Raw genomic sequence first — 24,266 nt, 5'->3', positions numbered from 1 at the left:
TCAAAGCAGCGACTCCATGCAATATTTAATTCAATAATAAATTCGGCCAAAATTGCTCACATTTATATTCTATTTCTGTCACCCCCTATTGGCCAATTTGAACATAAAACTTTCTAGAACCGTCAAAATGTATTGATTAATTGGCAAGTTTATCAATTATCAAATTAATAGACAACTATTTTAATAATCGAGTAATCGTTTGGAGCCTTTTTTTTTTTATTTGAAATTGTGCAAATCCTCTGATTTCAGCATATCAACAGTAACTCATTCACTCCCAGCCATTTTGACTGAAGCAACCCCCTTCGCTCCCGGCTGTTTTACTGGATTTGGACTGATTTTGCAAGGCCCACAGAATATTGTGTTCTAATGCTATAAAAACATGGAACCTACCAAGACAAAGATTAGAGTCTCTTCTTTCATCAGGAAAAAAAAAAAAATATATATATATATATATTTGTACCGGTTTCTGTTTTGCAGCAATTAGCATTAGCATATAGCTAAATTCCATCATTATTCACAAACCTGTTGAAAACACCGGAGAAAAGATATTGTTGCAACATGGCCCTGGTTGATCTCTTATACTCTGCTGCCACCTGCTGGCCGTTTTTTGTAATAACTAAGTACCATTGCTTTAAGACTGCATCAATGCCTTCTGTATGCTCTAGCATAATCATAAAAAAACATAAAATATATAAATACGTCTTTGGGAGCATGGCAATATTTAAAATAGAACGTTTTATACGTTTTTGGGAGCAAATGAGGTAATTGTTGACTGATTTCTGCAGTCCTTCATAAAAGAAGACTGATTATCTTCTGTGTTTAATCAAAATAAGATATTTGCAAACATCTGTTTTTACTTTGGAAAACAATGACCGAAACGATAACATAGTTTAATAGGCAATACCCCTCTTTTTTTTTTTTTTTTATCACTATATGAATACAAAGTACGAAATAACCACCAATCACTGGTTAATAAACAGTAAGCAGGGGGGAAATGTTTTTGTAAGACACTTAAATGCAAAGTTAAAATGAATACAATTAGCCGATTAATGAATAGATTAATCGATTCTAAAAATATTCGATAGTGACATTACTAAAAAGTTAAAACGCAAGATGAAGAACGCTGGTATGTTTTGATGCTCAGTCGATCGTCAACAATCACATTCGTGGCGTCTCCGCATGACTTTGCACTTAATTGTTTTGGCAAGCCGCACTACATCATTGAAGCTGTCACAAAATCGTTTTGTTGGCTCTGCTTTGGGGCCCCCGAGCGCCAGAAACGAACATGCATTATAGATCGCTGGCAGGAAAAGCAACGGCATGCAGTTCACAAACGACATGTTTGCATATAAAGCTGTATGTAAGTATTAAATTCGATCGTATGTTATGGCAGAACATTGATTAGCCATTAACGCAATCCTGTCGTCATCCCCAAGGTGTTTCGGTGTGTGTGAGAGCGATTCATCCATGCATGTCAAGCACACTGGGAAAACGCTAACGTTAATTCCGCTGTGATTGGCAGCTTCTGTTACAGAGCTCGGGGAGGGAGGGGTTATGGGGGGGGGGGGGGGGACGGAAATTCAATAGTCAAAACAAATACAGCATTACCGCCGCCGTCAATCTCCTCTTTAGGTGATAATAAAAAACGATGATGTGGGAAATGTGTGAGAGGGAAACGAAGGGGAGGGGGGGGGGGGGGAAGAGTGGCTGTCGCACCCCAGATGCCACACGGCTCCGAGCTCAGATCTGGTGCGTGTGTGTGTGACTGGAGCTAGCTCGCTGTGACCAGATGGTTTCCATGGCGCACGTGTGCATCTACTTGTAGGGGATGCGCATACGCACGTACACACATACACACTCGAGGAGAAGCAGATGAGACGGCCGATTAGATATGGATGCCACTTGGCAGCAAAAGGAAGAAAAACTATCATGGCAGCCGTGACGGCGTTGATGCTTGAGCTCACACTTTATTTCAACCAGCTTTATTTCGTGCCGACATTTGATTAACATTTTTATTGCTTTTTATTTTATTTTATTCTAATTAATTTGATCAGTACCCTAGCCAATGTAAAATGTTCACATTAGCATCACCTCTTGTTGGAATTTTGATGTTTCTTTCTTTCCTTTGATCCTTCCTCGGGTCTCCTGACAACCTCACGACTCTAGCTGGATTCTGAAGTATTCGGTTGAGGTGAACGGTATGGGATTTTTAATAGGTTTTAGGTGAATTAATGAGTACACACTCACACGCACATACAAAATTTAAAAAAAAGAAAGAAAAAGGAAAAAAAAAGAGGGAGCAACGATGATGACGTCGAATCGGTAAAATTAGCGAATGAACAATACTGAGCTCTCTCCAAAAAACAAAAAAAAAACATCACCTCTGCAGCCTGTTCAGCTAATAAACATATTTTATAAAAGTCATGGTGTCAAACTCAAGGCCCGGGGGCCAGTTGTTGGCCGCCACATCATTTTTTTGTGGCCTGCGAAAGCAAAATCCTGCTCATCAACTTCCACGATTCTTGCTCACGTCTGTACCAAACTTCAAATTGTTATATGGAAATAAATAAAAAGCTTGAAATATACCATTTCATTGAGACCGATGAAGATTTGAGCAACTTCAAACTTCTAACAAATGACAGGAAGCACCGACTAACAGGCGGAACAAATGACAAGCTCTGATGAATTCTCTCTCACACTTTCATTACACAACGTGTCATGTGTGAGGCGCAGCGCAGAATGAAACCGACATCTGTCTGCTATGTTTCACAGACCGCAGCGAGGTTAAGCCACAAAATGAGTTGGACTTAAAGAATGACTCACTTTAAACTGCCACTTCAGATTCTCACATGGCCAGGTGTGAGCCCATTTTTCCCAGAATCAGGACTGCAAGGACTCAACATTATGCAGCAAGACCTTGCCAATAAATCAATCTCCAAGCAAGCATTGCTTTTTTTTTTTTTTAATATCCTCTGTGTTTTTCCATTTTTCATCATAAGACCAGAATCTTGCCACCGGCTCCACCCGAGCAGCATCGGCTCGTCTATCTTCATATCTCATATCTTCATATTTGCATTGTTTGCTTCCTCCCGAGCGCAGCTGCTCCTCCGTTCCCTCCCACTTATTATCCTCCGCATGCGCTCGTATCCATCTTCGGCTGCCATTTTGCCGAGAAGCGGCGTTCTTGGTCAACTTGCCTTTACTGTTCATGAAATCCATCGGTTCGGGTTCCTGTATATAACGCTTGGATCTCTTTTCCTCGATTCCGCACGTGTCGAAATGTTGTGACAAAAGTCGCCCTGGGCGCTTTCACCGTCTTTGCTCTGTCCTTGCTTGAACACCAGTCAGAATCCAAACCTAAACTACTCCCCATGTGAATGTTACTTTCATTTATGTGATTTTTTTTTTTTTTTATTGCAAATCAAAGAAAAAATAACAGAGAACAATAACAGTAATCAGTTTTCATTTCACAGCCAAATATTGCTTGTGTTCACCAATTATACTTTCTGACGCTTTTCTTGTTCTCTCTCTCGCATCGTGTTTTTTAGCTAGCTAGCTAGCTAGCTAAAAAACACCTGGCGTTAAAGCCAAACTAGGGTTTTTACTTTCTGGACCTGGATTTGCCACCTCTGCTTATGCGCAATATTTAATAAACATAAAATGAGAAAAGTAGCTAATTTCTTACCTAGCGTTGCATTTCGTCATCTGAAGGTGCTTTTCTATTGGCTGCTGCTAGATGATGTCACTTCTGTGTGACACTTTCAAACATCCTTATTCCGGTTAGATAAATATATTTCAAATCACATTTAAAAATCATCCTCATTAAATTCATTACCAAAAACTAAAACGAAGGCCATTTTTGCTAAACGTAAAATGTAGTTTTCGTTTTTTAAACAGCATCCTTAGTTTTCGTTAACTAAAATAACCTTGTTCACAACGCAAAGTGTGCCTGGCCCCCTTGTTTCTTGTTTACCCGCGTGTCACACACACAAGGACAGTGTAGAAGTGCAGGCGGTGGGTCATTATCGATCGCGTACGGGGAGATAAACAGGAAACACGCAGTGCGAGAGTGTTTATCTATTTGAGAGATTATCCAACCTGGAAATCGAATCAGGAAAACAATAATCTCCTTAGTCATAACATCATTTTGACAGTAAAAAAAAAAAAAAAAAAAAAAAAAAGGCGAGTAGCATCCAAGGTCATTCATGTAAATGTCTATTCCAGGTCTGAGTGTGAGCGAGGAGCCCTCCCCACACGGAGTGGCGGTCGCCCCGCCGCCAACGGATCAGCAGAGAGGCGCGCCGTGGCGCAGCAACAGCCTCCAGCCGCCGTCCACGCCGGCACTGCCGCGACGGTACCTGCCCGCTCAACCCAGAAGCTCCCCCGCCGGTCAGTAGATGCGACTTTTCTCTTCGCTTACAATTCTAATGAGTTTCTTTTCAGAGCCCATTTTCTCTCTGCACAGACAATAGACTCCACCCCCGTCCCCCCCACTCACTCCTTCTTTTCCCCATTTCAAAGTGTCTCGGTAGCACATTTCACAGACACACAGTTCTAAATCCGGCTACAGGTTCTTAATAGCTACGCCTCACGCCCACTCGCACTCTAGATCTAATATGACACACAAGAAGGATTGAGATAAAAAATAAAAAATAAAAAAAAAGTCATCCCGAGTATCATCCGGAGTTTAGGATTGTTTTCCGTCTTGTCTGGAAAGTTTTGTTAAGACGCCAGGCGAGTTCTGGCTCGTCCTCCTGACTTTTCTTTGACCCGGATTCCTACCAAATATCGAGCACTTTTAGTTGTAAACATAAAATCCCTCCATTCACTTTCCGCTAGTCTTTAAGTGCGCATTATTTTGATGATGATGGTTCATAATCGTCCAGAAACAATCTGCTCTCTCCTTCCTTTTATTTTATGAAGTCCTTTCTATGACAGTCAATTCGTTTTTTGTTTCGTTTCTTTTTTCTTTTCTTTTTTAATCAGTTTCAAATTAGACCTTGAGGCCTTATCGTTTTACGGAACAGAAAAGAGGGAGTGCGGATGTAATAACATTGCAAGCAATGGGAACGCTGAAATGTTTTCATTTCGAGGGCAGAAAACAAGTGACTGAATCAGAAAGTTTGCTTCTTGTTGACTGTTGGGGATTCCAGGTGCAACAATTCATTGACAAGTAAATCAATTATAAATGAATTACTTTTGTCGATTAACCCTTTCGGTACTTTTGGAAATAAAGTTCATCCAAATGCTTCTCTGCTTCTCAAAATTAAATATTATCCAATTTAGGTAGTCCTACAGTGTTGAATAAAAATACATTAAGTTGTACTTGGGGGGGCTAATCAACATTTGTGCCTATTTTCTGACATGTTATGAACCAAATCAGTCCCAGAATCCTAATAAATTTTCGTTTGTGCAAGTCCTACTCTGTCAATTTGGCGAAAAGGAATTGCTGTTATAAATCAAAACATGCTACTTTTTCATCCGATTAATTAATTACAGTAATTTCTGGACTATAAGCCGCTACTTTTTTCACCTGCATTCAACCGTGCGGCTAATACAAAGGTGCGGCTTATCCATCAGATCACAAGGGGGCGCACTATAAAGGAAGCGCAAGAACGTCAGGCAGAGCAAAACAAACCAAGTGAGCCAAATACAGCAGGAGAGACCGAATGAGAAAGAGACAATTTGCGCCCTCATTATGGAAAAGAAAGTAGCGGGAACCCGGTAACATTAACACGCCTGCAGCTTATAGTCAGGCGCGGCTTATATGTGGAACAAACTCCAGTATTCCCCAAATTTAGCTAGCGCGGCTTATAGTCAGGTGCGCCTTGTAGTCCAGAAATGACTGTAATCCACGATTAAAATAAGCGTTAGTTGCAGAGCTTTTGCTTCGGAAAATTTGATAAAAAAATAAGTGCACTAGAATCAAAATCATTGTTTTATTTTTAGGTCAAATATGGTGGCCTAATTATGCTTTTCATGGAACATTTTCAGCACAGGCAAACAAAAGAGCTTGATTCATCTTTCTACTGTTACTGTCGTACTACTGTCGAGTATCAAAGTAATAAATATGACATCACTTTTAGGTCAAAACAGTGTTGAGTGAAATACTTGTTGCTTAACAGTCGGCAGGAAGGAGTTCCAGCGGAGTTCAGAGGTCACCCGCTCCCTCCCATCCTCCCCAAAGAGACTGGCAGTTGTTCCACCCAAACCTCAGTCGCCAGGTCAGTTATCCATTTCTGAGCTTTTGAATCGATTGAAAAAGCACGTCCTGAGAAACAGTCCTCAGACAAGATAATGGGGAAAATGTGTGATGTATGCTGAAAAAAACGGTCATCAGAGGAAGGTAGTGGCTATTCCCTGTTGACTTATTCATGCCTTGAGTTCACAATTGTTATACTTTACTACCCAATTCCACACGAGGCGCCCGGCTGCGTTGGATTCTTGCCTTTGTTTACGCGTCACTGCAAATTTGCTGACACATTCTTTTCCATTGAATGGTAAGCATTTTCTGTGTCTTACTGAGATTTCAGAGATTTTGACGGAGAAGAAGGAAAAAAAAAAAAAGTCAAATTGTGTTGAAACTGGCAGAATGAGAAAGCGAAACTTGCCACGCGAGCGAGAATCACTTATTGTCCCTCGCGTAATTATCGTCCTTCCAGTCGGCCGTTCGCACGCCACGTAAACTCATTAAGTGTGCGCGCTATTCACTCTTCTCTATCCGTCAAGTATCATTCATGTGTGCTATTGTAGCTTCTTTTTTTTTTTAGTTGCTTCATCATTTATACACATTGTGGTGTTTGTTTTTTTTCACCAACCTTTTGTCAAAATTGCTGAAAAGTCCTTTGGACTACAATAATCGAACGGCCTCAGGTACTCGCCCCCCCTCCTTGCTTCTTTACTCAGGGCTTTTCATGCCATCACCCCCCCCACCTCCCGCAAACGGATTTTGCACTCATTATCTGGGACTCTGCCCCCGACCCCCCCCCCCCCAGCCCCCAGGTTGTCATGGGGACCGCTCCCCGTGCGTTAATTGGCTGAATGATAAGGTCGAGGCAGTCAAAGAGTGCAGCAGTGTTTTTTTTGATTGTAAATGCTAACACGGCATTTTCATTTGTTTTATTTGGACTAAACAGTGATGTGGGTTGTCATCAAATGATTTCACAAAATTTTTATGACAATGTCTGCCCCTGAAAAAAAGGATTGGTTACGTGCTCTTAGACGGGGGGGGGGGGGGTATTTTTATTCAGCAAATCCAGAAGTTGTTCGTGTCACAATTTTCAGAAAACGTGCCACGGAGTCACTAGAACACAAAACTGTATAGCAGAAATAATTTGTCAGGATTTGGGATTATTTGTCATCTCCAATAGAAAAAAAAAAATGGGCAAGAGTCAATGAGTTGCTTCATATTCTAATTAATTAACTCAGGTGTACTGTTCCTTTCACTAACATCCAACATAAAACACTAATGCGACCTAGTGGCAGAAACATTACCGGAATGTTTTACACTCATTTGCACTTGTATGTATCTTTTTAACTTTAAATAACTTTATGAATTACTTTAAAAAAAATAATAATAATAATTCTGTATCAATGAACTAAAAGATAGAACCACTTTCATGAGTATACATTTTTTTGAAAAAAAAAAAATATTTTATTAAATTTTTAGAACAGATATAAAATGTGTGATTCATCATGAGTTAACTCTGGACAATACATCAAGCATTAATTAATTTTTTTTTAAAAAATCATTGATGGTGACGGCCCTAGTTAAAACAAAATCCTTTATTGAAAGTCTTTTCTTTTCCCCGAAAAGTACAGGATTATACAGCGAGTTAGTGAATCATAATAAGGTTTTAGGGTTGCGTCATTCTCAGCCATTAGATGTTAATCATGAGGTACAAAACATTCCATTAACTCGGTGTCATTTATCAGGTGAGCGCAGTCATTAGCAGGTCGGGCCAAATTTCCTTGCTTGATACTCATCAGTTTGATTTAAGAATTGATGCATATTCAGTGGAAATATTTATGAGTATATGATGACTGCTGTGCCCTGTGATTGGCTAGCAATGAATGGATGGATGACGGCTGGCGAACCTACGTAATATTCCATCACTGGCATTTACAATTCTCATTCCCCGTGTTTGTTCGCGTCTCCCTCTAGTCCAATCGGGCCAGCGACCTGCGGGAGGACCGCCCCGGGGGTCCGTCACCCCTGGATCCCCTGGTGGCGTTCCGCCCCTGAAGCTGCAGCAAGAGAAGGAGGACGCTCAGCAGAGAGAAGAAGACAGGAAAGCGAAGGAGAGAGAGAAGGAGGAGCAACGCGAGGAGGTGAGATTGAAGGAAAGCGCGTCCGGTGAGTCGACGCCATTGATGCGATCTGTTTTTTTTGTTTTTTTTTGTGGCCTAAAGCTGGAGAGGCTGCGCGGACGCTGCGAGCGGCAAGAGAAGCAACTGAGAACCCTTAAAGAAGAACTGAGGAAGACCTCTTTGGGTTTAGAAGCTTTCATCGTAACCGCTCAGCATTTCTGCCTCAAGGTGCTAATTGAATACAGCCGAGCAATCACAACAAAAATGGCTCCTTTCTCCTGATCAACCCGTCTTTTAGTTGACCAAAATGCACTTGCAGTCTGCACACGCGCTCCAGAGCGCATGCAGTATTTAACACGGTCGAGGTGAGATTCACAGCGTGGTCCCCGGGTGCGATGATTAGAAGCCAGAGCGTTAGCGACTGCGGGGGGAGGTTGTGAGAGAGTTCAGTGTGTCAGCAAGCTCCGCCTCCTGCCGCCTCCCGAGTCCTCTGGAATGATTTGACCCGTGAGGTGACCAGACGACTTTATGGCCGCTGTCTGAGTGCAGCCATCACAAGCCCCTCGGCGCAAATAAATAAGAAGTTGTTGAAGTGCGGGCCGGATAACAGGAGCTAGCAGCGCCACCTGCTGTCTGTACCCCTGTAACTACATGTTTAGAACGGACAGCACATTAGGAGAGGAAATTGCGGAGTAAATGACGGCGCTTGATGTTAGACCTTGAGACATCATATTAAATAGATCAAAATATATTTTGTTCTCTTAGAATCAGGAATTTAAAAAAAAAAAAATCCCATCAGCAGCGGATGATGCAAATGTTAGTAACGCGACTTTCAACTATTTCTTCCCCCCCATCAGAACAAAACCGCAGAAGAGAATGAATCAAACTTGTTCCAGGAAATACGACGGATCAAAGAGCAACTCGGTGAGTCTCAATTTCTCATAACTTCCTCGTGTCGTATCACATTTGTCTTCTTCACGCTTCCTGTCGTGACGGGGTCACACGTGGACGGACGGGAATGGTTTGGATGCACCACTTGATTGGCTGAATGAAATAGTTGGACAATGGACAGTTTAGAGTTGTCAAACTTGGGATCCAAAAAGATGGCATATCATTTCAAACATTTGCATACCTACTCAAAACCTTGTACCTCTACAATTGCCACTTTTCAGGAGACCCCAAAAACGTGATGTTTGTTCAACCGTTCACGATTGCATCATCATAGAGCGAAAGCAGCGGATCCAAAAGTTTGAGGACCCGAGATTTAGACGTTACACTGTGAATGTTATTCTCGATAAAAAAAAGATCATGTGAATTATAAATGTTTAAAAACTCTTCGAAAAGTGACATTTTATCAAAGAGCAATCTTTCGTAAATGTACATGAAAATGCTTATAATTAGGGGTGTGAAAAAATAAAATGAAAAAATCGTTTTTTTGATTTAAAAGATTTAAAAGTGCCTCGAATCGAATAATTCCACTTTGAAGTAGATCGAGATATATATTAAATCGTCGTTTATTGGAGAGTTATATTTTAGAAGGCAATGGAAAATTTACAGTACAAACACGTTCGTTCAAATGTATGTAAAATGACCCAAAAAAGTCATTGCATCATACCCGCTCAGACTGAGCCGTACACATGGAACCGAATCAAACCGTTCCGCTTTCAAATTAAACTCTGAATCGTTCTCTATCAAAAACCGGATTGAATCATCTTTTGCGGAGAGATGCACACCCCCGACTTAGAACTCATCCCTCCTGCTCAGTGTCCGACTCTGCAAACTGGGAGCGGCTCAAGCGGGAAAAGTCTGCCGTGGAGTCGGCGTTTGAGCAAGAACTGCAGCAACTGCAAGTGCAGCAGGAAGCGGAACTGGCCGCCGTGGAGGAGAGCCTCCGCAAATGTCACTCAGCCGAGACGGAAAACCTGAAGGCGGAGCATCAGTCGGAAATGGAGGAGCTCAGGACCCAGCAGCAGGAGCAGGTGACCGATTAGCTTAGCATTCGCGTCAGATTAGATTCGGTCGCTTTCTATAAACAGCCACTAAAAGTGAAAGCCAAAAATGTCTCCAACTTGTTCTTAGTAGCGCAATGTGAGAAGTCCACACAAGTCCTCATTCTGTATTTGTGCGTCAGGTGGAGGAGATGACGGCCCACCAGCAGGCATCCATTCAGGAGCTCAGAGACATGCATAATATCACCATGGCAACACTGCATGAGGAGCACGCCCGAACCATGAGAGGTTGTACGATTGTAGGTCACGTGAAAAATAACAATCTGACCTTCTACGAGTAACACAAACGCGTTCTCCCTCACTTCCAAATGCGCGCAGACTTAAGGAAAGCTCACGAGCAACAGAAGTTGCTTCTTGAGGAGGATTTTGAGAAACTCAGGCTTTCTCTTCAGGTATGTTTCCAACCGGGGTTATTATTGTTTTGGCATTTTCATTTTAGTTCGTTTTTATTTCATTTTGAGTTTATTAAATTTACTTAGTTTTATTTAGTTTTCACTAGGGGTGTAAATTCATTGGTTACGATTCGATTAATCATGATACGAATCTATAAGTCGATTATTGCGATTTTTTTTTTTTATTCAAAATTTTGAAAATACTTAATCAGTAGTGATTGACAAATGTGGCTTCATGAAACACTTGTGATATTGTTTGACTCCTCTAGATGGCACTCTTTGTTTAAATGGACCAGCTAGCTAGCTAAACAGCTAATCAGACAGACAGACAAATGAAGCACCTGTGATATTTTTTTTTACTCCTCTAGATGGCACTCTTGGTTTAAAAGTTAACCTCAAGTAAGATGTTTTGTTGACTATTTCCATCCAAAATTTGTGTTTAAAAATCGATTTGAATCGATACGAAAATTGTGCACGGTAATATCGCGAAACGATTTTTTTTAACACCCCTAGTTTTCACGGTGGTTCTGTTAGTTTTTATCAGTTTTAGTTATTTAAAAAATGCTTAGTTTTAGCTTAGTTTCAGTATTAGTTTTCGGTTTTGTTTTGTTTTTTTAATGTTCATTGTGCGCAGAGTTGGCAAATCCAGGTCCAGAAAGTAAAAACCCTGCCACAGTTTGCCTTTAGCCATTGATGCTAGCTAGCTAGCTCCCTAGCAGGTAAACGATGCACCATGGGAGCTAGCCAGGGAACTAGCTAGCTAACTGGCTAGCACCTGGAGTTAAAGCCAAACTGTGACAGGGTTTTTACTTTCTGGACCTGGATTTGCCAACTCTACTTGTGCGCAATATTTAATAAACACCATAGAAACATTACCTAGCGTTGCATTTCGTCATCTGAAGGTGCTTTTCTATTGGCTGCTGCTAGATGACGTCACTTCTGTGTGACACTTTCAAACGTCCTTATTCCGGTTAAATAAATTTACTTCAAATCACATTTAAAATCATCCCCAAAGGACTAAAACGAAGGACATTTTTGCTATGATTATAGTAAGTTTTAATTACGGTAGTTTTGTAAAGATAAAATGTCGTTTGTTAGTTGTTGTTGTTTTGTTTTTTAAAGCATTTTCGTTTTTTATTTTATTTCCCGAACGCGTCCAACGACCGAATGCTTTTGAAGCCAAAGCTGGTGCGCAACAACGCTTTTGTGTGTCATCTAGGATCAAGTTGACACGCTCACGTTTCAAAACCACAGCCTGCGGGACAAAGCCAAGCGCTTTGAAGAGGCGTTGAGGAAGAGCACCGACGAACAGATTGTTGTGAGTTCTTACCAAAGCAACTGCTCAGATGATGACGTTACAGCACATAAAAAATTTGAAAACGTATTTATATCGTACTGTAAATCTCCTGCGTAACATGGACGCATTTGTTTATACAAATGATATATCCTTTAGTCTCGTGAGATTTATAGACCTATTGGGGAAAACTTTTGGAGCCTTTGAATATTCTTTTCATGTAAAAGGCTCTTCTAGATCAGGGGTCTCCAACATGCGGTCCGAGGGCCATTTGGATGATATTTTGTGGCCCCCTACGGCGATGAGGATTGGCCATTTCAAGAAAAGCGGGAGACACACTATTTTAATAATATTTTGTATAATATCAAGGCTCTAGAACAGAGGTCTCAAACTCGCGGCCCAGGGGCCATTTGCGGCCCACTGGATGATATTTTGCGGCCCCCTACTTGGTCAGCGACGAGGAATTGCCAATTTCAAGAAAAATGGGAGACACGTGTTTTTGTTTTTTTTTAGCACAACATCAACATAATTGCAGCCATTTTCACTGAAGAAACCCCCTTCGCTCCCGGCTGTTTTACTGGATTTTGACTTATTCTACAAGGCCCACAGAATATTGTGTTCTATAGTTACAAAAAGAAAAGAAAAATTGGAGTCTCTTCTTATATCGGGGGGGGGGGGGGGGGGGAGTGTATTTGTATCTGTTTCCGTTTTGTAGCCATTAGCATTAGAATATAGCGAAGTTTCATCATTATTCACAAACCTGTTCAAAACACTGGGGAAAAGAGCTTTGTTTATATATATATATATTTGTACCTGTTTCTGTTTTGCAGCAATTAGCATTAGCATATAGCTAAATTCCATCATTATTCACAAACCTGTTGAAAACACCGGAGAAAAGATATTGTTGCAACATGGCCCTGGTTGATCTCTTATACTCTGCTGCCACCTGCTGGCCGTTTTTTGTAATAACTAACTACCATTGCTTTAAGCAGGTGAAGAGGCTGCATCGAAGCTTTCTGTATGCCCTAGCATAAAAAAATATATTTTTAACATTTTTGGGACCATGGCAATATTTAAAATAGAACGTTTTGGGGAGCAAATGAGTTGCAAAATCAGACACGTACATGTTTCCATGCCAACAGGATGCCTTGGCTCCTTACCAGCATATTGAGAAGGATCTAAAGAGCTTGAAGGAGGTTGTGGAAATGAAGAACCAGCAAATACACCAGCAAGAGCAGAAGATCTCAGAGCTGGAAAAAGTGGTAGGCTCAAATAGGCCGCCTTCACCGTCACTACAGAACGTACACGGTGCGAATGTGTGGGACGAATGAATGACATTGGCTGGCTTGCGTTTTTACTTTTGAGCAGGCCCAAAAGAATGTGTTCCTGGAGGAGAAGGTCCAGGTTATGCAGCAACAAAACGAAGATCTGAAAGCTCGTATTGAAAGAAATTTCACCTTATCTCGGTATTACTTCATGACTTGCTCATACAGAACCACGATGAACCGGACCGAGGTACTTTCGGTATGAAACATGATCCTTTTTTTTTTTGGTGCTCTTACAGGCAACTGTCGGAAGAAAACGCCAACCTCCAGGAATCGGTGGAGAAGGAGAGCACGGAAAAAAAGCGCCTGAGTCGCAACAACGAGGAGCTGCTGTGGCGTCTCCAGACCAGCCCCCTGATGTCTCCCGCGTCCTCCCCCCTCCACCGCTCCTTCTCCGCCTCCCCCGTCCCGTCGTCCCCGTTGTTCTCGTCCTCACCGGCGCCTCCGCTGGGGTGCCACTCCCCCTCCCACTGCCAAGGCTGCCCCCAGCAGCCTCACTCCGCCTCCCCCTTCCACACAGTCAATCAGAATTACTCCCCGGGCCCGGCCACGCCCACTCACAGGGCCGCCACCAATCAGAATCACTCACCGGGCCCGTGCACGCCAACGCATAGGGCAACAGCCAATCGCAACTCGGTAGCTTGTCTCGCTTTACAGAGATAAAAACTTGTAAAAGCCTTCGTTTTTATTTACATTCTGTTTGTTAAATGATTTCCTCTAATCACTAATTTCTTCATGTTGTGTCCAGAATGACACATTGAAATCTTAAACTAATGTTTTGAGTTTGACAGCTGCTGCTTCCTTGCGCGTAAAAGATCCGTTTTTTTTTACCAAACATTCCCGACGTCTCAGATCAGTCTTGAAATAGTTGTTGTATATATTACGTACATTAGTGGCACAATTAAGTGTCGGTATGAAGTCAGAGGAAGCAACAACAACAAAATCCTATCCGAGGAAATGACGAGTTTGTCAACTTGTGTTTTACAAAGTTAAATCCCCAACAAAGCGCCTTACTTCGGCCATTTCACCAGCAACGGTCAGTCGATTTTTATTCAATATTTGTCATTTTTAATTGGTTTGAGTGAAATCTTATGCCCCGCCGGGATGCAATTTATTTCACTTACAGTTGAACCTCTAACGTTGAACGCAATTTCAGGATGCTAAGCCAATTACTCCCAAAAGAAATGAATTCCATGAAACAAAAACAACTGAACAATCCGCATTTAACATGCACATGTTCTTTATCCTCTGTGGAGCATGACTAATATTAACTTTGTTGGCGTATCCTCCAAAACATTTTGGTCCAGTTCTGATTTATAAGACCTCGGGGCCATTTAACATTAGAGGTTCCACTGTATTCAAATGCTAACGATAACAATGAAGCCTACGCTGGATTTATGGGAGCCGTTCAACCACTTTGCTGGATCCAGTTCTTGAAAGTTTAGTAGGATTTTGTACGAAAAATAACGAGCATTTAGTTTCGAGGATAAGAAATTCAGAGGATGGATGGATGGAATATTTTTGCACTACATGGATATTGTCCTAAAAGATTTTTTTTTTTTGTGCAGTCCTGTTGGTGACATTTACATTTTTCGTACAAGATTCCTACTGAATCCGGATGGCATCATGACACACCCCTTCAGACCCGTTTGTTCCACTTATTTATGCTACTTAAGCACGCATGCACTGTGAATGTCTTCCAGTCTGATTGTCGCTGTGTTTTGTCAATTTATTTAGCTAACTTTATGAAGGAAATGAACGGAACTGGGGACAGTCTGTAAATGAATGAATTGTCAATAAGCTATTAACAGTGGAACTTCCAAATTCAAATCGTCTTGTCATGCTGGTTGACTTCTATTTTTGAAACAGGAAAATACAAAAGTGAATTCATTTTGTTTCAGGCCGAAACCTTTGCCATAATGGAAACACGCATTAACAGGGAATATTAACATTTCAACATTCCCAACTGTCTAAAGAGAAGTTAACCACTATATATTGGACACCACTGCTTTAGATGCTCAACGAGCTGAAGAGATGAAGAGAATTGATGATTTCTTATCTGACATCGTTCACGATGAACCGTTTGTGAATGTTGAGGCGTACGTTTTCTGAAATTCTGTTGTTGGTCTTGAAAATTTTACAACTTTTGACTTTGGGGTTCCACTGGCTCAACATTTAAACTTCAGTTGACCTATTTGTGAAGATTATTTTCAACTCTTTCTAAAAGGATCTTTGATAGAAAAAAAATAATAATAATGTGAATGTTTCTGCTTTATCAGAGCATGTATTTACCGGTGTATGTTCTAAATCTAAACCTTTTCAAATAAGACAAATTTCTCAAGTGTTTGAAATGTTATCATTCAGGGAGTTTCTCTTTAAAATGTTACTATAGCCTCTTTCATTTTTTTTTTTTTTTTAATATATCTTCTAGTTGGTCTCATTTTTCTTCTTCTCTAAGAAACAAATGCAATAGAAACCAACCAGGATTGTAATTGTACTCACACTTCAGCCTCAGGGTGCTCACGGAGGCTGCGTTGGCCAAGTCGTCCTGATTTTCAGTCCGTTGACACCAACGGTGTCCTGCTAGAGAGAGCGCAACAGGAATTTAGTCTTTGCATGAAAACAAAACCGCTGTAAATAAACTATGTCAGAGAGAGGGTGACGGGATAAAAGAGTTCTATAGATGCACGGTCATGTGTTCTTTTACAGCAGGGGGTGGGGAACCAACATCATTGCTGTCTTTATAAAAGGCACATTCAAGCATTTCAGCTGTCACGCCATGAAATGCTATAAAAGATTCAACCCACTAAAATAATAATAATAATGAATAATATTCACGGTTGAAGGACTGTAAAATGAGTGGAATCAATTAGCCGGACCAACAAAAAAAGATTCCCCACCCCCGTGTTACAGCATTTAGTAACATGATGTTTCCGTGTTGCACTTTTCTTTTCTTCTCAGAAACAAATTGTAACGTTGATGCTAATTAGCCATACCAGCACTTTTAACGGCCATGAAGAGCTTAACTGTGTCATGACGAGGAACTACAAGGGTTTTTTTCTACGGTTGGTAAGACAGGGTTAAACGCTCGTTTAAAAAAAAAAAAAAAAAAAAAAAAAAGGAATGTCAAGTAAAACAAAAGCATTTGATTGATTTAGAGAATGTTAATGGTACGAAAACTGCCAGTCACTCAGTCACTGTGTTTTCAAATATTTACAATTGTACTTCAGGGTCACTTCAGGTGTAAAATAATACAGTTTACAACAACAGGTTTGCAACACAATAACAATATACAGCTCCGTGTAATTTCAACAACACTAATGACCCCCGCCAGTGTGTCCTGTGGACATAATGTATCTTTGCTCTGAATGTGAAAAGCAACGTATTGACTGTATTTTCTATCATTCACGTGATTTGATGACATATAAAAAGGACCTCTTGTCTAAACAATACTGCATTTGTAGCAGCCATTTAATATGTCAATATGTAGCACTTAGTCCCCGAACAAGACAAGTCGTTTGTCTTTTCCACAAGAATTGCATTTGTAAACGGGGTTGTTGCAAAGCACTATCTGGCTTTCTTTTTTTGTCTCATGGAAGTTAAATGACACAATTTGGTCCTGAGGGAATGAATGTGTTTGTTCTGGCACTGATTGTTATGTCTGAATGTAAATATATTTACCACACGACGTGTGTCTTAGTGCACCAACAAAGTAATAGAAGCATGTTTTGTCAGTCTTTTGCTATTTCTCTTCTTTCAACTTCTAGCATTTGTGATGGTCGACATGTAGTTCTAAAGTGTTGCAGACCAACTTTAAGGATGATGAATGTCATTTGAAGGCAAATGTATCGACTTAGGAATTGTTGTCCTGCACCACCACTCGCCACTCGTGTAAGACTATAGAATAGATATTCATCACAAAACAATTAAAGTCTACTTGAACATCCTTATTGTCTTGTCTCTGATTATTTTTTGCTGTAATTGAAGAACTTTTAGGGTCTCGGCAGTGTTTTTTTTTATTTCCGTCATTATTCTCACCTGCGGATGTGTGGAGGTGCCACCAAGTACTTTGACATCGGATGCAGTCTTCCTTGTCCCACTTCTCTTAACTACGTCACTCGCAACTTTTTCAAAATGCCCGCTGTCTAAATGTGTACGTTCATCAATTAATTGAGTTGATGGTACCGTATTGTTTTCGTTTGTATCAAGCGGGCGAGATGGTAGTTAGTTACGCAATCACGAATCACGTGATTCGGAGCCACTAAAATCATTGGTTATGCGAATTTGAAGTTGGTGCATTCAATAACACTCGGAGTTTTCTGGTTGCACAGGTGCAACAATTTAATTTACATTTGTGCAATTTGAGACTTTGCGATAAAAAAGAATCCGTTCAAAATACTTTAATATTCAATTTATTAATAATAATTAATGATATTCATTATGAAAAGACGCTGATTATTTTTTTGCACAATCATTTAACATGGTTGGAAACATACATTTCAATAATGCAGTTCTTTGTTTTTACAAACCTCTGCAAGCTCTTACATTACATAAAATTGATCATTCAATTCTACAACATTCACAGGAAATCACAATGTCCCATCACTGGTTAGCTACTGCAGTTTTAGAACAGGTATGTGGTCCTTTGGTGAGCACTGTATTTTATATTTTTTCTTTTTTTAATAAATAAAGCTGCACAATTTAGAAAGACAAATAATGAAGGTAAACCATAACGCCTTATTATTAGTTTTATGTAGCCTAAGCTTTGTCCAAATTTTTTCTAAACAACCAGTTCAGGATGTGGTCCTACCCCTCCCACCACAGATTGGGATAGGCTCCTGCATGCCCCGGTGCACGTGACCCTGGTGATAAGCAGTTCACAAAGTAGATGGAGGAATGACTGAAAATCATCATTAAGCAAGACTTCACTCATCAGGTGTAAACTAAGTAAATAATTAATAAATTGCAAAATGAGACAAAAACAACATCGTGAAATGATGGCATTTCTTAATAATTCCAGGAAATTGATCAAGACCGGAATACAAATAAATATGACGTGTCAAACCATGCAATGGTTCCTTCACAAACATGAATTTATACTCAGCGAAAAGGCACTCACTGCGATGACATTAATCCTGACTGCATCAACCAAATCCTCTGTTAAAAGTTCAACAACTGCATAATATTATCTGAAGAGCACCGCCAGCAAACAAGGCTACGGATGTTGTCACTTGCGCATGAAATGAGAAAGAATATCCAAGGGCAGGGGGAAGACGATGGTGGAGTTCTTCTCTGCGGCGATGGTGTTGAGGGTCTGCAGGTAACGGAGCTGCAGAGCTGCCGGAGACTCTGAGATGACCAGCGACGCCTCCTTCAGGGCGCGTGACGCATTCATCTCGCCTTCTGCGGCGATGACCTATAAAAGCACATTAGTAGACTGCTGGGTTAAAAGGAACACGACAGCTTGGTCCAAAAGGGACAGACCCAATGCGGGGTTAATTACACCCAGCGCGATAGGTCGAGGATTTGACCCAGCACGTTGGGGTCAAGATTCTGACACAGCACATTGGGTCAAAATTTTTACCCAGCACGTTGGGTCAAGATTATGACCCAACAAGGGGTAAAAACTAAATTAAAGTAAAAAAAAATGGGTCAGTACAGAAAAACTGTGGTTAGAAATAATACTTATTTTGTTGCATACATTTTCTAAGAAGAACTTTCCTGTCACTCAAATGATAAACATTTAAAACTGCTGGGTCAAAAAGAACTCAATTTTGGTCAAAAATTGGACTAACCCACTACTTGGGTCATTGTGACCCTTTTTTTGTTGTTGTTGTCTTATACAAAACAACCCAAATAATTGATTTGTTTTTAGTCAAAACAAACCCAACGTTGGGTCAAATTGGCCCAAGTTGGGGGTCGGCTCAATTTTGGACCAAAATTGGGTTATTTTTACCACACAGTTTTAGGGGTGTATGTTTTTAAATTCCTGACACAATCCCCACTTCTTTTTTTTTTATCGAGGCTTGAAACTAGGAGTGGCTTGGAATTGGCATATGGCGGTGAGTGTTTTGCCTTTTTAGTTACCCAACTGGATGCTACCGTTCACCCTGACATCATTTGAACCCCAATCTCCATGCCCACTAAGTCATCCAGCTGCCATCAACAGTTTCCAAAAATGTTACATGAAGTTGACTTCAACTTCAGTACACCACAAAACTGTCGAAAATGGCGACCGAAAATGGCAACCCAATCTGTTTGGTCAAAAATACTTAACCCAAACTTGTGTAAAAGTAACCCAATATGCTCCAAATCCACAGCTACCTAGCAAGACTATTTTGGTGATTTTTACACCAGATCTGTGAGGTTTTATTCGTTCACAGAATTGCACGTGTGGCAAATATCGACACACTGTAGAATGGCACCCGGTCTCAATTCTCTACACTCTTGCTCTTGTTTGTTTTGTTTCGTTTTAACCTTGGCCCTGGCCTCTCGTGCAGCCTCTGCCTCGGCAGCCATGGCTCTCTGCAGCTGATGAGGCAGCTTCACATCTTTAATCTCAACACGTTCCACTTTGATACCCCAATTGTCTGTAGCTTCATCCAGGTTTGTCTAAAAAGATAAGAGTGAGAAAAGACTTGATGAGTCCAGAGCTGGTGTATTAGCAGCTCTCTTCATTCTTTGACGTTCAAACTTCCAAACCTGCATGCTGTGAGCGATGCCCTCACGGTCAGACAGGACCTCGGCCAGGTTCTTGGTGCCCAAGACGTTCCTGAGGGTGGTCTGGGCGAGCAGGCGGGTGGCAAAGTCAGCGTTGGTCACGTTAGCTACAGAAGCGATGGGGTCATTGACCCGGAAGTACACCACGCCATCCACGCTCACTGTCACTGAGTCCTTAGTCAAAATCTGGAGGGGGAAAAAAGAAGAAAAAAAAATACGTTTGAGACAGAATTACTTGTTTGACTATGTGAACTAAAAAAAAAAGAGAGATCCACATGTGATCCTCATATGAGCGTATCTGACGCTAATAATAAATACATTGAATGAAACTTAGAATGAAAAATACTAATAAGTCTTAACCCCTGGGCGTTATATTTTGATTAAATTCTTGTAATTTTTGCCAAAATCAGGCTTTTCCTTTGAAGTGTGATAACTTAGTCATTTATGAATATTTTTTTCACTTTCAACCGCTCAAAATGTTCACTGGCATCAGACCTATCTATACATATAAAGTTTTTTAAAAAATGTTTTTTTTAATGCCCTCTATGGACAATAATAGCAGTATTATGCTAACAGCAAAATTTACTATGCTGTATATATATATATATATATATGTAAAATAAAGGTCTAATTTGAATATTTCATATGACATAGTTAGAGGCTCCATAAGTCATAACAATATAATTTTTTTATGCATGCATTTTGTATTCATTTATTAGCATTTGGCGCCACCTAGTGGATTTTTGTGTTAACATTCTCAACACACAAATTCCTCTATTTTCATGCTTATGACTCGTCAAAGAAGCGATTGCATCAGTAATCACGGAAAATGCATTATAACACATCAGGTTTACAGCATATCAAAAACTGTGATTTATAATGGGAGTCAATGAGCCAAAATCGGGCATTATTACAAGAATTTCGTGTAAATCTCTCCCTCCTGTTTGGTAATAATTATAAATTACAGCATGGCGCCAATTTGAACTTCTACATTTTTTAACAATCCTGGTAAAATGTCAGGTCCCTAGTGTATTTTTTTCAAATGCTTTTTCTTTGATGAAACACAGAAAAACATAAAAATGCCAGAAAATGGACAAATAACGCCCAGAGGTTAAGATGATGCAGTGGTAAGTAAAAATAAAGATAAGAATAACATTTTTAAACCACTCTCACTCATTAAGCAGTATAGGCGAAAGCTAAAGTCATCATGGCTAGTTGCTATTAACTCATTTGCTCCCCAAAACGTATAAATATGTTCTATTTTTAATATTACCATACTCCCAAAGATGTATTTATACTTTTTGTTTTTAATGTGTTTTTTTTCATGCTAGCGCATACAGAAGGCTTTGATGCAGCCTCTCAACTGCAAAGAACGGTTGAAAAAAATTGTAGTTATTACACAAACGGCCAGCAGGTGGCAGCAGAGCAAAAGAGATCGACCAGGGCCATGTTTTAAAAAAAAAAGCACATTTACTCACAATTCTAAAAGAAAATTGTGAATAATGATGAAACTTAGCTAAATTCTAATGCTAATTGTTGCAAAAATGGAAACAGATACAAACGTACTTTTTTTTTTCCTAATGAAAGAAGAGACTCTAATCTTTCTTTTGGTAGGTTCCATGTTTTCTTTTTATAGCTATAGAACACAATATTCTGTGGGCCTTGCAAAATCAGTCACAATCCAGTCAAACAGCCGGGAGCGAAGGGGATTGCTTCAGTGAAAATGGCTGGGAGTGAATGAGTTAAAAGCTAAAAAAATAAATACATAAAATGTAAAGCAATGCCCAGATAAAGTATACCTCAAATGAAGTTTTTATATTTACAACTGACTAGCTAACGTTTTTACAGCTTTTAAAGGTCAGTCAAATACTGTTCCCCTTTCATCGCTTTTATGATCAGATTTTTTTCCCTACGTTGTTAATTTCAATTTGTCTAAAGCAGGTTCATTTTGTGCATGAGTATGTGAATCACCAATGGACGTTATGCCATCGTTACCTCTTGCGGAGGGATGTCGAAGGAAACAGTTCGCAGATCAACTTTAACAAATGAATCGGTGCAGGGCAAAATGAAGAAAATTCCTGCGGATTAAGCAGAATTTTTCAGTCCAATCAAACACATGAGGTTAAAAACATGACAAAAACTCCCTGCCGGTTCATACCTGGTCCTTTTGCCTTCCTGTCTGTGATGCGGCCCAGTCTGAAGATAACCGCACGCTCATACTCCTGAACGATCTGCAAAAAGAATCACGCATGAGCTCAAACCACAAAAACCCAAAGGAAGCGAATGTTCCAGAGCAACAAAGCACTTGTTCCGTTTTTTTTGTTTTTCTTTTCTCACACGCACCTTCAAACAGAACCAAATGGTGAAGGGGAAGAGGCATATTGTGAAGGTGCCAACCAATATGATGATAAACCACCCGCAGCATCCCAAAGACCCCGTCTTCTCGGCTGCAATGACAAACCAGAAATTGATGACATGTATTCAACCTTCTGGTCTGCCAGCAGAGCACAGTAGGACAATACCATGATTGTATTATACTTGATTAGTCTATTATTAGTTTGTGGTCATCTCATATTACCTTCATTGACGGTGCACTTCAACACAAAGACAAACTGTGAAATGTTGACTCAAGCTTTATCATAGCTGCTTTGCTAAAAAAAAAAAAAAAAAAAACTGGGACGATTCTGTTTTTTTGCTTTTCCATATGCGTCATAGTTTCCAGTGCAAGTTAGTTTACAATATTACTACTGTAGTTAGCAATAGCCTTTTCTCACGCACATATTTGAAAAAATCCGTACACAGAATGGCATGAAGAAATGATTTTGTTGTCATGTCCTTTCTGCTTTTTAATCACACAGACAAATCAGTATTGTATTTTCGAGGTCAGACCACATGATTTGCAGTTTCCCCACAGCTGAACTAAAAGGAAATGTTACTGTTGCTTTAAAGGAATGACTCGGTGGCATATCACACAAACTCATTGCAACACGCAGTCACATGATCATAATCACGGGGGGGTTAGATACGGTAGCGTTTGGACTCTTGGAACACTGTCAAAAAAGGATCATATCTTACATAAAATAGTTTTGCATTGTATGTATATTTATAGAGGCTATGTGTCAGAAATTATTATTATTATTTTATTATTAATTTATTATTATTATTATTATACGTGGCACTCATTCTAGCTGTTGTAAATCACCATGGCCACTGGGAAAGAGTTTGTTTATCAGCGCTATCACATTGTGTCATATCTCACAATTTAAATGTCAATTACTATCATTATCTGCATTTATAACTAGACGTTACGCACACATTTTATGTGTATATTAAAACGCGATCACCAGGGAAAGTAAAATATAATCTAATTTGTCATGCTTTACAGTACGAAAATTAAAGTAGACATCAAACCACATGCCATCCAATTCAAATGAAGTATTTTTTTTTTACTACAACAAACACCTGTGGAATGATAATGCTGTGATAAAGCTCTGTGCTTAGTGGCTATGGAAAGATGCATAGATGTCACATGCTTTGGGGACTCTTGATCTCTGTGTGTCTCTATGACGATGGAGCTATAATATGCCCCCAGGCTGCTTTGCACCTTTCTACCTGCGCAGGTGAGCGTCTCTGCAATACACACAATAAAGTTGCTCTTATGTACATAACGCTTATCCTATTCTAAACAATCCCCGTGTTCATCTACAGCAAAAAAAGCCCTTCGAGTTAAGACCGCAAAAGCTCCAAATGGAAGAAAAATAAGATCAAGCTTACATATTAAGGTTTCTTTGCTCGTCTCCGTCCTCTTCTGACTTTCCATTCGGTCCTCCATTTCCATATGATGGGAGGAAAAAGTGAAGTGAGAGTCGCTTGAGCGAGTGTTACAAATCAGCAGGAAGTCATCCGGGGCCTTTTGAAGCCGCAGTATGATATCGCACAACTGAAAGAAGGTGTGGCTTTGCGTCAACAACAGAGGACAATCGGCGTCAGGTTAATAGCTTTCCCCCTTGTTTGCACAAACTGTGACCACAATCAAGTTGGACAACCCTTTCATAGAGATGAATCATTTTTTCCCAGCACTGGGATTGGTTTTCATCAAAATTGCAAATGACTGACAATTTTGGCCCAATTGGTTCTAAAGGCGTCCCTCAGGGATCTGTTCTAGGTCCACTGTTGTTCTCTATTAATATCAATCTTTGTTGCCTGTTTCCATTTA

The 24,266-nt window shown here is 40.2% G+C and overlaps 2 protein-coding genes and 1 long non-coding RNA gene across 4 annotated transcripts in view; 1 reads left to right on the top strand and 2 right to left on the bottom strand.

Moving 5' to 3' along the window:
- Positions 1–17,276, top strand: part of mtus2a (microtubule associated tumor suppressor candidate 2a) — a 36,577-nt gene extending 19,301 nt beyond the window's left edge. Inside the window, exons 5-16 of one of the 2 annotated variants that reach the window (XM_077545858.1) lie at positions 4,225–4,389; positions 6,126–6,224; positions 8,165–8,331; positions 8,413–8,538; positions 9,168–9,234; positions 10,075–10,289; positions 10,442–10,547; positions 10,638–10,711; positions 11,931–12,029; positions 13,148–13,267; positions 13,374–13,471; positions 13,570–17,276. In XM_077545858.1, coding sequence (XP_077401984.1) covers positions 4,225–4,389; positions 6,126–6,224; positions 8,165–8,331; positions 8,413–8,538; positions 9,168–9,234; positions 10,075–10,289; positions 10,442–10,547; positions 10,638–10,711; positions 11,931–12,029; positions 13,148–13,267; positions 13,374–13,471; positions 13,570–13,993 — 1,760 coding nt within the window. In that variant the 3' untranslated portion in view covers positions 13,994–17,276. Of the gene's footprint in view, positions 1–4,224; positions 4,390–6,125; positions 6,225–8,164; positions 8,332–8,412; positions 8,539–9,167; positions 9,235–10,074; positions 10,290–10,441; positions 10,548–10,637; positions 10,712–11,930; positions 12,030–13,147; positions 13,268–13,370; positions 13,472–13,569 lie in introns of both variants that reach the window. The other variant, XM_077545857.1, reaches the window with a different exon arrangement.
- Positions 1–17,569, bottom strand: part of LOC144035838 (uncharacterized) — a 55,907-nt gene extending 38,338 nt beyond the window's left edge. The window contains exons 1-2 of the long non-coding RNA XR_013288517.1: positions 17,369–17,569; positions 15,833–15,913 (exon numbers count right to left, since the gene is read on the bottom strand). This is a non-coding gene — a long non-coding RNA (uncharacterized LOC144035838). The remainder of the gene's footprint in view (positions 1–15,832; positions 15,914–17,368) is intronic.
- Positions 17,570–17,726: 157 nt separating this feature from the next.
- stoml3b (stomatin (EPB72)-like 3b) lies at positions 17,727–23,924 on the bottom strand. The gene is made up of 7 exons (XM_077547606.1): positions 23,825–23,924; positions 22,394–22,497; positions 22,209–22,281; positions 22,046–22,128; positions 20,033–20,236; positions 19,808–19,942; positions 17,727–18,746 (listed from the first exon to the last, which is right to left on the bottom strand). Exons 1-7 carry the CDS (start codon positions 23,886–23,888, stop codon positions 18,558–18,560), a joined length of 852 nt encoding a protein of 283 aa, XP_077403732.1. The 5' UTR covers positions 23,889–23,924; the 3' UTR covers positions 17,727–18,557.
- Between the last annotated feature and the right edge of the window lie 342 nt (positions 23,925–24,266).

Source organism: Vanacampus margaritifer, chromosome 16, assembly GCF_051991255.1.
Source record: "Vanacampus margaritifer isolate UIUO_Vmar chromosome 16, RoL_Vmar_1.0, whole genome shotgun sequence".
Lineage (NCBI taxonomy): Eukaryota > Metazoa > Chordata > Actinopteri > Syngnathiformes > Syngnathidae > Vanacampus > Vanacampus margaritifer.
This window is presented reverse-complemented; position numbering and strand designations above follow the sequence as displayed.